Genomic DNA, 14,693 nt, shown 5'->3' on the forward strand with positions numbered 1-14,693 from the left:
AACTAAATAATCTATAGTATGGTTTTCTAGCAATATTATTACAGACAATAATATCCAAACTAGGAGATAACCTCCCAGGTCAAATTGTATCTCGCCAAGAGCTTGGAGAAACCCTGTCAATAAATCTGCTCCTTGGTTCAACTCACGAACATGGTGTAAAATTCATAGTTTTTTTTTTTTTTGTAGAAATAAAAATTCATTGTTCATGTCAATGCAGGGTTGGTAGTGGTAAGATTTATACCTCTCAGTGGAGAAGTCATGGGTTCGACCCTTGCGGACGACAAAGCTCCCTTTGAGAATGTAATCGAGGTGAGCGCAAGCTGCCCGGATGAACCTCAGACAAGAAAAAAAATAAAAAATTCATACTTCATGGCTTGGTATTTCCTGACCGTATGGTTGGCCGGGCCTTAGGTTGAATTGGGATTTACCCGGGATAACTAATGAAGTCGTCCATTCAAGTTCGTTGACTTACGAATGTATCAAAAAAGGGGCCCACGTTCGATTTTGTAGACAACATCGAGGAACTTCGACCTTTCCACGTGGTTAAATCAACCCAGAAGTTACCAAAAGAAAATCAGCCCGGCGAAGCACCCAATGAACTTTAAATTGTCGGGACATAAAAGAGAGGGCAATAATATGAAAAACAACAATATAGAACATTATAGAGTTTTGCAACTGTCAGCGCTATTGACCGTTGTGGTCTCGTGACCGTTGCCAGATTCAAAAAAAGCTATTTGTTTAACGAAAGCATTATCTTTCTTAATTTTAAAGATAGCAATTGGAAAACTGAGAAGAGACTAACAGAATGGGTTGCGTTTCGTCGAAACTGTTCAGGGAGGATATCAACTTGCAAACTGGAGTTGTCAATGGCGGCGATTACATGAATCACGTCGTCTCCCTCACTTCAAGCACATATGGAGTTTTGAAACTCGATCAAGAATCCATGGAGGAAACTATTAAACTGGTAACGATGTCTCCTCCTTGTCTTGTGTCCCCAAAATTTCAGAAGAAGGAAATAGAAAATCCAGAAGTCATCAACGCTTGGAAATTGATGGAAGATCTAGAAGACGAATCACCAATTTCGACCCAGAACAAGAAAAGCCCCAAAACACGAGTTACAGTAGGGACGAATCTTCCGAAATCCCTCACTGCAGTCAATTCTCCTAAGAAAAAACGTGTCTCAGGAAAGGAGAACAAGCACCTACAGAGCAGTTATGATGGTGCGATTGGGGGAACAGAGCGAAATCCCAAACAGGTACTGAAACCTTTTTCTTCTTCAGAGAATGTGCAGGTGGCTGCGCTCACTTTGAAGACACCCACAAAAGTCACTCCAATAGATCTCCATTCGACCAGTTTCAGATTTCAAACTGGAATTCCAACTCCAAGAAAGAGTCTCAGTCCCTTGTTTGACCCAGAGCTACTTGCATCCTTTGAGAGAGAACTTAAGGAAGAAGGTGAACAGATTAAGAAGATGGTCTTTCCAGGACCTAGAATCAACAAGGCCCTTGATTCAGAGTCTATTCTTGAACAGTTCGAGAAAAAATGTCCTCCTGGTGGCGAAAATGCTGTTATCATCTACACTACCACCTTGAGAGGAATCAGAAAAACTTTTGAGGACTGCAACAATGTCCGATCTGTCATAGAATGTCATGATATCCATATGACTGAGCGCGACATTTCTATGGATTCTGGGTTTAGAGAGGAACTGAGGCGTCTGATGGGCAAAATGGAGGTTAGAGTACCTTTAGTGTTTGTGAAAGGAAGGTTGATTGGAGGATCAGATGAAGTGCTGAAAATGGAAGAAGAAGGGAACTTGGTAGCATTATTTCGTGGAATTCCAAGGGCCTTGGCCGGTTGCGAAGGATGTGGTAGCCTGAGGTTTGTAATGTGTGGGCATTGCAGTGGAAGTTGTAAGGTCTTGGATGAGGACAGCAACAAAATGGTCAAGTGTGGAGAGTGCAACGAAAACGGATTGATCCATTGCCCTATCTGTTGTTAAACAATACTGTACTATAGTTCTATCATACCTGAGGCCACAGAAAAAGAAATCTGAATATTTATTTTGTTGGGATATGGTTTTGGTTTAAGGGATTTGATTCTCTGTGCATTCAGTGGGAAGTTTTCCTATACCACAATTCTTCTTCAAGTATCTGAAACAGTGAGCAATTCGAGGAGTGTTTTGCATCCCTCCTTGTATGTTGTTACTTGTTAGTTGTGTGAAGCATGAGCTTGGATATATTATCATTCATGTTTTATAAATCTTCTTCCTGCAAATTATGTATTCTTCCCCCGCCCCCTTTTTTCCTTTTGAGAAAATTACACTGCAGCCACTATATTTGGGGTGAAATTAGTGACCACCCACTATTGTCTAAAAAATTACATAGCACTCATATGCATAATTACAAGTTAACCACAGTTAAATTTTTCTTTTAAATGGGTTATAAAATTATCAAAATCCTCTTACTTTTATATTAATAATTTAAAATTTGATTTTAAATTACCTAAATGCCATTTGAGCAGAGAAATGACAATAATGCCCTCATTTTGATTCAGCAAATGATACTAATACCCTTGTTGCCATTTTAGTGATTCAACAAAATCTGAAGTTAAATTACGTAAATGCCCTTTGATAAGTGAAATTACCAAAATACCTCAAGCTAATTGCCCTAATAGTGTCATCTCTCTCTGCAACCCATCTTCTCCATCTTCTCCGAGCACTCCTCTCCCTCTCTCTCTCTCTCTCTCTCTTTCTTTCTAGTGAGGGTTTTAACGAAGATATGCATCCTTCCCCTCAGTTTAAGGACGAGGTTGAAGGGTGGACTCCTTCTAGATGAACGAACTTAAACTGTAGAATTTAGTGTAAACCAATAAAAAAAATCATAGAAAACATTTAACGATGCCCTAAAACCAGATGCCTCTAAGATCAAGCAAGAAATTCCAATATATCTTTAATCAGAATCTATTTTGCCTTTGCCTTATCTTTAATCTGAAACATTAGTTAACAACTTACTTTGACACTAAAATGGGCATTGAATGAACTGAAAATCTGACATCATCGTTGAAGATTGAAACAAAGTTTTGTGCCTTCTTGCTAGAGCAAAGAAGATTTTAGACTTCTATTTTTATTGTCTTCTCTATTCTCAAAGGGCAGTAGATGCATAAAGAAGAAGTCGAAGAAACCAACTTCTACAGTTTGATTATGTGATTGTTTAGAGTGGATTTTATAAGGATGAGTGATGCTTTTGAAAACTGTTCAACCTTCAAAGACCTGCAAAACGAAAGTTAGACGTGGGCCGACTCAGTGGTCGGGAAATCAATAAGTGCACCACCGAAGAGCCCTGGTAAGTTACTAAGCTTAATTGAGAGATTGAATGGAGGGAAACGATTCAGTTAGCTTCTCTTTGTGCTATTCCTTGACTTATATATGATTTACTTCTTGTTTCCGACCGTTGGATCAACTCACAAATCTCATCTATAACCGTACGATCGTAGGGTTTAATTCCCCTAATCCAAGTTGATTGTCTTTTCCTTCTTGGTCATGATTGCCCATCCCAAGTCTAGCATGATCATGCTTCTTTCCATAATAATCGAGTTCCTTCGCCCCCAAGGAATCTCTGATTTAACCTCTTGTTCCAGTCCCAACCAAAACTAACCGAACCTACCATGGTTTGACCCAGTTGGTCTGTAATTATTATTTTTAATTATCACGAGCCCCTTAAACCGAACGATCGAGATTGAGAAACCGATCGCTTGGTATGTTTTTCTAGATCGCAAACCAGAAACATTGTAGACAGAAGATTAATCGTTTTCAGATTTTTCTCGAGTCTTCCAAACGTCACATTTATTGTCAGAAACGTTAGTCCTCTCGAGTCACAATTGTTCAGTGTTGAGAGCATCTGACAAAGTTTCTAAACGATGATTAACTTTCTTAAGTGTTAGTACTCATCTTCTTCTTTTTAATTATCTTCTATGAATGATTTCTCCTACTGTCAAGACCTAGTTAAAGGCTTCTAGTTACTACGCCAACCTATTTCTTCTACACTTTTCACTCTAGAGTGAATCCCTATTCACTCTGGCATATCCCTGAATCTTCCAGACTGATTTCGAAGAAGAACTAATATATGATTCATTAGGTTTTCATTCTTTTTTCTTTATTTGATGTCTAAACTATGATAAATCATATTCTAGTATTATTTCATAATTTTCTAAGTATTTTCGGAGTAGTTTGGAACCCAATTGGGAAGCCTTCTGAAGATTCGATTAAAATCTGTCCGTACTCGTAGGCTGGTTGATTGGCATGGTCGGCCCAGGCATCCAGCCCAAGCGACCAAGCTTACTCTGGTTTCCTAAGGCAACCACACCAACTAACCACACCCTTCAGTGTTGGTCTTTTATTTTCCTTATTAATATAGGACCTTTAGTGTTATTTCTAACTTTGAACCAACATGTTTGTTGGTGCAACCTAGAGAGGGGTGAATCGGTTGCAATTAGTGGATTGCCCCAATTTTGCGGTTTGTGTGGAAATACAAGGTAAATTGAAAATTCAAATGAATTAAATAATAACAAGCAACCACAACATAGGATTTATAGTGGTTCGACTATACAAATCTACGTTCACTCCTCTCTTGGCCTTAAGAGAGTATTCCACTAATGATTCTCTTTCAATACAGTGGGTAGAGATCAAAACCTTACAATAATCTTTGTTACGGGGCAAGAGTACCCTTTACAATCTTTGTTTATCAAGTAGGGCAAGAACACCCTTTACAATCTTTGTTCACGGGAAACAACACCCAATCAATCTTTGTTAATGGGCAAGAGCACCCAAAACCAATTCTAATCTATCTAGTTTGAAACGGTTACAAAGGAAAGATGTTACCATACAAGAGGTGTGACACTTTACCTCTTGTGTGAATGTGATGCAATAAGAGTTGTATGCTTAATGTATGAAATGCATGCACCACCGACACCTTCAATCACCTCAAGCTTGTGGAACCAAGCTTGCTTAGTACCTTGGTATTGCTCTTCAAGGTTGGAGAGAGGGTGAGAGGCAAAGCACAATTGTTTGCTTATGATTTGAGAGCTTAGGATCACTTGGGGAGTGGGTGATCAAGTGTGTGTGTCAACCCTCTCAAATGAGGTGAATTGGGCTTATATAGAGCACCTTTGAGTACCTAAACCCAATCCCCAACGGATAGAAAACGGACATAATTTTTGTCCTGTTTTCAGCCCAGATGATCATTCGTCTGATAGAATTTCGTCTGGTGCATAGTTTTGCTATCTTAGTTTGGGACTTGGACTTGGCTCGGGTTTTTCGACTTTTTGGTCAAACCTAAGCCACATACACCTTTCTACTATGTCCTAGGTCAGTCTAGTGACATGAATTACATATTTTCAATGTATTTACGTATGCATGTATGTGAGAGTGTCCTAAGTCCTATTTCCAACTAAGTCTTGATCATTGAAGTTCTTGAGTCTTCTTGTACTCCATTCTTCATGATTATCTTCATGTCCATCTTGGCATGATCTTGGCTTGGGCTTGACTTGAGCATATGGCATTGAATTTGAGTTAGTCCACTTGTTCTCATCTTGAACTAAAACAATACAACTGAATATAGCCATTGGTAATTCATGTTTGTTATCATCAAAACCAATGGAGGCTAATGTGGCAAATGCTGACATGGCATTTTCCAACAATGTTATTAGGACTTCTTGGGAAGCATGAACATACTCTTTGACTTACCTTTCAAAGTTGTAAATCAATAGCAAGGTGAGAACATTCACTTGCACATAATTGTTGTTACCTTCTTATATAATGTGAAACTTGTTTATTATTACACATGTTGTTGTTTTAGGATTTAGGAATGATGTTTATGATTCTGAAATTACAGAATATAAGTCATTTTTTAGTAATATTGATGTATGTATCAACATGTTACATTATGGACTCAAATTGATTTATGAATTAGGAATGTGATTGAATTTGCTTACTACTTTGTGGAAAGTGAATGTATATGTGACTGTGGATTGGGGAATATCTATTTGGGTGTTTCTGGCTTAGGACATCAGCAGAGGTGGTATGGAAGACAATCCTATGATGCCCCTGGTACTTTTCACGATTACTGGATGCCATGACTAGGAAGTCTAGTGGAATTTGGTTAGGTACCCCGTGTCACATCCACCTAGCCGGTACGCTATCTGGCATACCCGAGTGTGTGATCCACAGTCCACAAGATCCAGTAGTTAGTGAAATCATCCTCCCACATTCACAACAATATAATCAAGAACAAGACTAAATCAATGTTAACAGTATTATTCAAATGAATCAAAGTAAGTAACGGAATAATCATCAGAGTGCGGAAAATATATCAATAGATATATAAATCAAAAGTAGAGTGAGGCGGAATCTCACTCCACGAGTGCAGCGGAATGTAGTTCGAAAATCAAATGGGATTACAACTGATTCTAAAGACAAGAAAGAAAGATATAATCTAACTAAACTAGAGTCTTTTCTACTTTATAAAGGATGTCCTCATAAACGTAGACTTCATCGATGATGCTCAGACGCTCCCACTCCACAGTAGGGCTAATCCTGGTAATAAGAGAGACCACTCGAGGGATCTTCACAGAAATCTTCGTAATCACCAACACTTTGCGTATGGTACGCTTCCTCATATTTCGCTTCATAGCCATCAAAACCTGTAGAATAGTCTAACAAAATTATTGTACAAAAGGAGTGAGTTTCAAAAGAAACTCAGCAAGGCAAGTTATTCCATAATAGCATAAATAACATAGTAACACAAACAAAGCAATAAGTGATATGATATGAGACAACAATGCATGTATGAGTCTAACTCTATGTATGCTGGTCTCTATAGGCAGACATGCTTTAAGTCATAGCACCATACTTCTTTGGGTAGGTCTCATCTCACAACGCCGGTTGGCAAAGGGTCCTTCATCCATCTTGGACAATCCATGGTTAGGGGTAAGTCACCTCTCTCTCACATCACCGTTTGGTCTAAGTATTGTCGCATGTCAAGGTAAAGCCTAGCCCAATGCAAGTCTTCTACTTAGTCATATCAACTCAGATCCAGATACGTCCATTCCTCGCCCCTGGCGATCCTTTCCGGTATCCTTCACACTAGAGTCAGCGTATCCGACTCTCTCAAATACGGACTCATCAACCTTATAGGTCATCCACATATAGTAAACGGGAAGCTCTCATGTCCTCTCACGGGTTGGTTACCGGTCTTGAACGCCCATGAGCCCAAGTCTATCCATATGCAACTCTACCCATAAATGGTCCCCACAATGTGATTCATGTCCCCTCACGGATATAACTCACCGGTCTTGAGCACCCATGAATCCCCATTGCTACCACGGGTCGTTCGGTCTCAATACCCTTCCGAATTGGGTTTGATATAACAAGGGTATAACCTAGCCAAACACTGCTAGACAAGTCCTCGGTATGAAAACCAATAATCCGGGAAAGTGTCAAAGGGCAACATTGGAAATATCCCATACTACTCCCAATGAGGTCCAAGGACAGAAATGTCATAAGGACATTGCCCAATCCCAAATCATACCTAAGCAATCACAATCATAATTCAGTCATATCATCCACGACAGATATCTCATCATATGAAAGAGTATAATAAGACAAGATTAAATAAATAAGAAAACATACATGAGTAAGTATTCATACATAATCAAGTACATAAAGTAAATAAGGAAATAAGATCCTAATGTACTTGCAGCATTCATATCATAATAGAAACTAACATAACAGTAGCAAATCTAAGTAGTTCCCAAATTAGAAACTAAATCTATGCAATCTATGTTAATATGGTAACAACTTTCCTTACCTTAAATAGATTCGAGAATATTCCGGACGGACAAGAGGATGAATCCAAAGTTAGCAACTAAACCCTAGAATAGCATCACACAATCATTAGGAAGTAGTCCTAAAAGAATAAGCATGAATCGAATCAAATCAGACGAAGAAAACAGATTCTGCTGTTGCGGGTTGATTGGCTGGGTTGAGTGCTCCAGTCGACCCAGGCAATCTGCCCAAGAGCAAATCAGAAAATAAAAATAGAATCTTGATCCGAAACCTATGCTACACAAACCGGAATGCGACGAAACTTGGAGGGATTGTCTAACAAAGTAGTCTAAGACTAAAAAGCATAATTTAGACATCAAACCACCATTAAAACATTACTTACTAATTTAGAACCATAGTTTCTATTTTGGTAAAAAAATCATAGTTTTCATTGGAAACATGCTATGAATGAAAGAGATGAACTAGAGATGATTAGATCTCATTCTAGTACAAGAACATAGTAGATCAGAGGTATGAATAATCATAGAGAAGCATCTATAATGCTAGAATGAATCAAAATAGGAAATATTATCATAGTTTAAGAAGAAATCATAAGAATCATGTCAAGAATGGATGAGATGATCATAGTACAAGAGAATGAAAAGAGATTGTAAAGATATGACTACAAGGTTGTAGCATCTTCATCATAATCTCAGTTCAGAGATGAGGGTGATCATAGAAAGAATAAATCATTAACATAAAAGATAGATTACTAACCTTTAATTGAAGAACAAGAGAGAAAGAGTTTGCAAGATTGCAAGATTAGGTCTTCTTCTTCACTCTTGGAGGCTTGGAGATGGTTTCCCTTCGTTCTCTAAGTGTTATGGAGGCTAGGGATACTAAAATCACGAAGTCGTGGGGTATATATAGCAAGATTCTCAAAACAGAAGATTATGTTCGAGTTCAGCAACTCTGGGTCGATTGGCTGGGTAGCATTGGCAAGTCGACCCAAGCACTCGACCTAAGCTGACAGCAAAGCCAAAAATAGGGATTTGAGGGTCTTCCACTACTCGGAATCAAACGAAACTTTAAACATATATTCTATAACATACCAAGCATGGAAAAATGGCTTTAAATCATATCCCACCAAGCTCTAAGGTCATCAAATAATCTTCTATTCATCAAGGTGCAGTCTCTTCTCTATATCTAACACTGTCTTCAAGTATGGGGCATCATCTTCAATCTCCATAGGTTCGGAGTCGAACAGTATATCTTCTACCAATATGGCCCATAGTTGACTTTCACTTCTACTTCGGGTCTTCGGACCTACAATCAAAGAGTATCCGGGTTAAGGTTAGGGCCGGGTTTCACACCCCGTCATACAACACCCTATCGGCATGGGTATTGATGTCAAGTGACTCGTGGCATCAATGTGGGGAGGTGGGCGCTCAAGACTAGTAACCAACCCATGAGAGGACACAACCACATTGTGTGGGCAATTCATTGGTAGGGTTACATTTAATAGACTTAGGATCATGGGCGCTTAAGACTGGTAGCCAACTTGTGTGAGGACATGAGAGCTTCCTGTGATTATATGTGGATGACCAATAGGGTTAAGGGAAGGCATAGTCTGAGTTAGTTGGAGCCATAGGACATGTTAACTCTAGTAGGGGAGGATACTGAGTCAAGAGTGTAAGATGCATGAGGGGTGATATCTGAACCTAAGTTGATGTGATTGAGTAGTTGACTTGCATTGGGCTAGGTATGACATTGACACGCGCCAATACTCATATCAATGGTGTGGTGAGAGAGTGGTGACCTAAACTCCATCCATGGTGATATTCCGAGAGGGACGCCTTGACCCTTTACCCTGGATCTTAAGACCAGTAACCAACCCATGAGAGATCAGAGTGACAAAACCTACCTAGAGGAGGCTGATGTTCTATCTTAATGTGTGTCTACCATTAGAGATTAGCATCTGTTAGAGTATAGTTTCATTGTTGCATTCCACTTCATGTCATGTTGCACTGTATGATATATTGGTTTAGACTATAATATTGGTTATTTGTCTGTGAACTACTCACTGAGTTCTTTTGAGCTCACCCTTCAAGGAATCTGTTGTTTTAGATTACTATGCAGTTGAAGAAGAGATCCCAAGCTCTGATTCAGAGATATTTTTAGTTTATTATACAGCTGAGGAAGCAATAGGAAATGACAGTGGCTCGTGGTACTATCCCAGTACCAGTATGGAGCACTATTATGGCTCCGATCAACAATAATAGGAGATGCCTCATTCGCTGATGGGACTACGAGCTGAATATTGATCCTAAGTTGCAAGTGTACAAACGATTGGAGAAGTATGTGAAGCATTAGAAGACTTAGGAGTTTTGATTTTACTTTCTTTTTCCTTTTCCAGTGGTTTACTTTAGTTTTGTCATCACTTCCGCACTGTGATTTGGATTTGAGATCCTTGCTACTTGATATATTTCTTTATTAATATTTATGACATTGATTTATTATTGCTCATGATTGGACTATTATGTGGAATTGTTGGTGATTGTCTGACACCTGATTTGTTGGGCTATGGATCACTCCCTCAGGTATTCGAGTGAATGGATACCGGCTGGGTGGATGTGACAGAGTGGTATCAAAGGCCAAGGTTTCACACCACCCTAACCACGAAACATAGTGGTGGAGCACCCTTGGGTCATAGATCCAGAAGTCTTTCCTAGAGAGAATAATAGATAACGACTAACTAGATATCAAAACTAATGTACATCAAGTTTGAATAATACACAATAACAATGGTGAAACAAAATGTAGATTTTTTCTAAAATGAAAAAAAAATCCATAATGTAAAATAAATAAAGAGAAAAAAGTATAATTTGAACTTCATTAATTGATTAGGAAATTTTACAAGATAAAGCAAATAAATACATTTGAAATCAACATAAGTCAAAATCCTAGGTCTAATGACCTATCTAAGTGAATGTCTTTGAGATCTTCTAATATGTCGATCAGTGCGAGCATAGACCTCGTCCTCCACTCAAGACAGTCTCTCTTCCATCTTTGTCAAGCGAGTCTCCATCCTCACCTATCGAGCCTCAATCCTCTCCAAACTAGTGAAAATCCTATACCACTATGTGGAGTTTGCAGGTGGCACCTCTGGAACTTGATGTGAGGGACCTCCATCTGTCGAGGCGGACTATCATCATACTCTTCCTCCTATACCTGCTCGCCCTCTTGCTCATCATCTTGAACCTTATCATGGGCCTGAGCATCCTCATCGTCCTCATCCTCCTCCTCGGCCTAGACCTCCTCATCTACCCTTTGATGTGCAAATACCCCTGAAGTCCCATCATGAAATTAGACGACTCCCCATGACCTCCCCTAAGCCCTAGAGTAACATCTTGGTATCCTCCAAGCTAACATTGAAGTAGGTGGAAGAGTTGAGTAAGAAGTTGCTCGAATGCAAAGTTCCTGACCCTAGGATACTCGAGCCTATCCATCATAGAACGCTTAATGATGTAGGCTAGATCGGTGTGATGACCTACGTAAAAAGAATAGGTCATGAAGGCTTGCATCGTCATGATCCTACTGTGGTGCCCTCCTTTGGGCACAATGTTTTTGCCGATGATACGAGCAAGAACCCTAGCTGATGGAAGCATGTGTGGTGTTGCAGCTGCGAACACATCTCTTGTCATCCCATAACACGGAGCAAATACCACTAAGCTCGAAGGGATATAAGTAACTAATGTCCTTTGTAGCTGATGGAATCCACCAACACTGGTCAGATATATGAGGGACATCAAATATACGAGCCAAGATCCTGGTGGAGAAACGGATAGGAGTCTCTGGTACCCTCCTGGAGATCATTAGTCATGATCCACCTTGTCCATCATCCTCTGTTATGTGCATCAAGTTACTGTAGAAATACCTGACGAGCTCGGGGTAGACCAGTAAATCATCATAAAGAAGATGATATCACCCTAGAGCCTAAAACCTCTCCTGAATATGGAAATCTCTCATCTCATCAACTCTACGGGAGAATCCTCAAAGAATGTATGGAACAAATACTCGGCATCTTGAGTATTGAAGAGATAAGGATGCCCTATGCCGTGGTGTGGACCCGGAGTATAACCACGACCTTGCATGGGTCCATGACATCCTCCTCGATGTACCATGTATCTAAATTTGGTGAAGATAAGGAAATAAGTTGCAGTGCATTAGTAAAAATTCAGCAAGGCTATATATGGGCAAAAGTGGGTAAAATGGTGAATTTTGAGAAAAAATGCAAGTTGGGTGTAAAATGTGTGCTTGGTTTGGACAATAATTTGGAGTAAGATCAATGAGTTGAGTGGTTTCTACTGAAAAACTCACATCCATCTAATTTGAAAGAGGAAAAAAAAAAAAAAAAAAAAAGCAGCAATGTGTATTTTTGGTAAGGAAGCAAAGTTGTGACTTCTGGGATAAATTGCAATATGGAGCACAAACCATATGAAAAGGTTGGGATCATGATTTGGAGTAAATCAGGTGCAAAAGAAGTGGTTTAAAAAAAATCTATGTGCATTTGAGTTTTGAGAAAAATTTCATCAAATAGGTACCCAATCTAAGATGAATAATGAAAAATTTATAAAAGAATACAAGAAATTGTGGTTGAGACAATGAATTGAGTATAAAATGGTTGGAAAGTGAAGAAAAACATTCCTAGACATGTTTCTAACATAAACGCTAGCCTATCTCATGGTTAGAAACAAAAATGCATATGGATTTAAACCGTCAGAGAGGTAACCGGTGACATACATGTGGTTTGATGATCTAAAGAGGCGTTGTTGGAGTTGTAGAAGCTCAAGGAAGTCCCAAAATCACCTTTGGTTGCAAGAGGAAACTTTTCTCCAGAGCTAGAAAGAGTTTGAAGCAAAATGAAAATGAAGAAAATGAGGTTCATGGGCCCTTTATAGGACCCACAATCACACAGGGAAGGCCTGGTCGCCTGCCTTGGTCTCCCTAGGTGACCAGCCTTGCCAAAACTCCTGAATTTTTGGATTTTAGGGTATTTTCCTACTTTATGATCTAGGATGATGAATTCATGTTATATGCATGCTTGAGATTTGGAATTGGGTTTCTGACAAGAAAATTTGATTGGTTTCCTTGGTGTTGGAATGACAGGATGGTGAACACAAGGAATCGAAATGCAACGATTGGTCAAAATGGGAATGGGAGTAACCCCAATGAAGTTGTAACTCCCGGTGCAGCTGGAAACCATAATCACCTGAATGATCAACCTATTGGAAATTCTCCCAGTGCTACCTAGGTTGTGACTATACAAGATGTTCAGAATATAATGGGGAATATGATGCAATAGTAGAGCAACCAATTTAGTCAGATGATGAATGGGTTCATAACTATGCATAATGACAGCTGTACTGCCCAAGTGACCCTAATGTAGATGGCACATCTATTGCAGGTTGTAATACAGTTGTACACCATGCCAAGGTAATGGAGAATTTCTTAAGACTTCAGGTTACGAACTTCACTGGTGTGACCAAGGACACTTTGTTTCCTAATAAGTGGCTTCGGGAAATGGAGAATGCTTTTCGGAATTTGCAGTGTTCAGAAGCTAAGAAGATCATCTTTGTAGAACAAAAATTCCAGCATGAAGCAAATGCATTCCGATCAGTTTTAGAGGCTTTGCATAATAATAATAATGTTATATGGGTAGTTTTCGAAGATGCATTGTGTAAGAATTACTTCCCTAAAACAGTTAAGGATGCTAAAGAATCCGAATTTATGGCGCTTGTCCAAGGACCCCTGTTGGTGTTGGAATACCAACAAAAATTCAAGGAACTGTTTTACTTCACTCCTGAGTCGATGAAAGTGGACAGAGAAAAGACGAAGAAGTTTTTCAAAGGACTCCAACCTTCTATCAAGACATACCTCTCAGTCCTACCCATAGAGAGCTATGCCCAGATGGTTTAGAATTCAAAGAAGGTGAAGAGTTAGAAAGGGAAATTTTCTATCTTCAGCGAACGCTGCAAAACAAGAACACTGGCTATGTTGACAGAGGTGATAGGAAGTTCAATAGACCAGCTCCATACTTTACTCCATCATTTCATCCTAGGAGTATGGGACATGGATATGGGAATGCACAAAATGGACAGTATGGATAGAGTGGTGTCAATCGATCAGTTGATGCTACTCAAGTCCTAGGCCAGTTTGTGCTAATCCAAATCCAGTAAATCAGCAACCTCTAGTGCCAGTGACAACTGCAAGACAGAAAATACCTGTTTGTTTCTACTACCATCAGATATGACACTATGCACATACTTACCCTCAAAAGACTAGTTAGCCGACAACAACTGTGGCTAAGCCGTGCAAGCCCCTCTTGCTAGAAAAGTGTACAATATCACTAGAACTGAGCAAAATCAGAGTCATGATGTCATGACAGGTGTCACATCCCCCCATCCGGTACCCTATCTGCAATACCTGAAGGTGTGATCCATAGCCCCGAAGTTAGTTCTCAACAATCATCTTCCCACATAGCACAATAGTATAATTAAGAGCAATAAGAAATCATCGTATTAATGTAATTACATAAACAACCAAGGATGGATCTCAGAAGGATCGCAAAAGAATAATCAGAGTGCAAAAAAATGATACCAATGTAATATCAAAGTATAGAGTATTGTAGAAATAAACTCTAAAATCAAAAGCAGAAAGGTATATCAAAATCTAAAGTAATACAACTGAATAAACTAAAGAAGTCTAAGAATCAATCTAAGTCTTCCATTTGTTCTTCTTCTTCTTCTTCGACCTTTGTTGTCACATCCCCCTAGCTAGTACCCTATCTGGAATACCCGGAGGTATGATCCAC

The 14,693-nt window shown here is 39.3% G+C and overlaps 2 protein-coding genes across 2 annotated transcripts; both read left to right on the plus strand.

The window, feature by feature from the left end:
• The first annotated feature begins 730 nt into the window (after positions 1-730).
• LOC149024283 (uncharacterized) lies at positions 731-2,347 on the plus strand. Its single transcript, XM_089142920.1, has one exon. It carries the CDS (start codon positions 806-808, stop codon positions 1,997-1,999), a length of 1,194 nt encoding a protein of 397 aa, XP_088999046.1. The 5' UTR covers positions 731-805; the 3' UTR covers positions 2,000-2,347.
• Positions 2,348-12,989: 10,642 nt separating this feature from the next.
• On the plus strand, positions 12,990-13,798 carry LOC149024284 (uncharacterized). The gene is made up of 2 exons (XM_089143448.1): positions 12,990-13,058; positions 13,241-13,798. The coding sequence occupies exons 1-2, from the start codon at positions 12,990-12,992 to the stop codon at positions 13,796-13,798; spliced, it is 627 nt and encodes a 208-aa protein (XP_088999574.1).
• The last annotated feature ends 895 nt before the right edge of the window (positions 13,799-14,693 follow it).

Source organism: Hakea prostrata, chromosome 2 (genome assembly GCF_041222555.1).
Source record: "Hakea prostrata isolate BN-2017 chromosome 2, UWA_Hpros_2, whole genome shotgun sequence".
Classification (NCBI taxonomy): Eukaryota; Viridiplantae; Streptophyta; class Magnoliopsida; order Proteales; family Proteaceae; genus Hakea; species Hakea prostrata.

Excerpts from the sequence above, each read along its gene's own strand:
- LOC149024283 (XM_089142920.1), top strand. The coding sequence starts at position 806 with ATGGGTTGCGTTTCGTCGAAACTGTTCAGGGAGGATATCAACTTGCAA.
- LOC149024284 (XM_089143448.1), top strand. The coding sequence starts at position 12,990 with ATGGTGAACACAAGGAATCGAAATGCAACGATTGGTCAAAATGGGAAT. Across the intron at positions 13,059-13,240 it reads GGAGTAACCCCAATGAAGTT|CTGTACTGCCCAAGTGACCC; the intron begins GTAACTCCCGGT and ends GCATAATGACAG.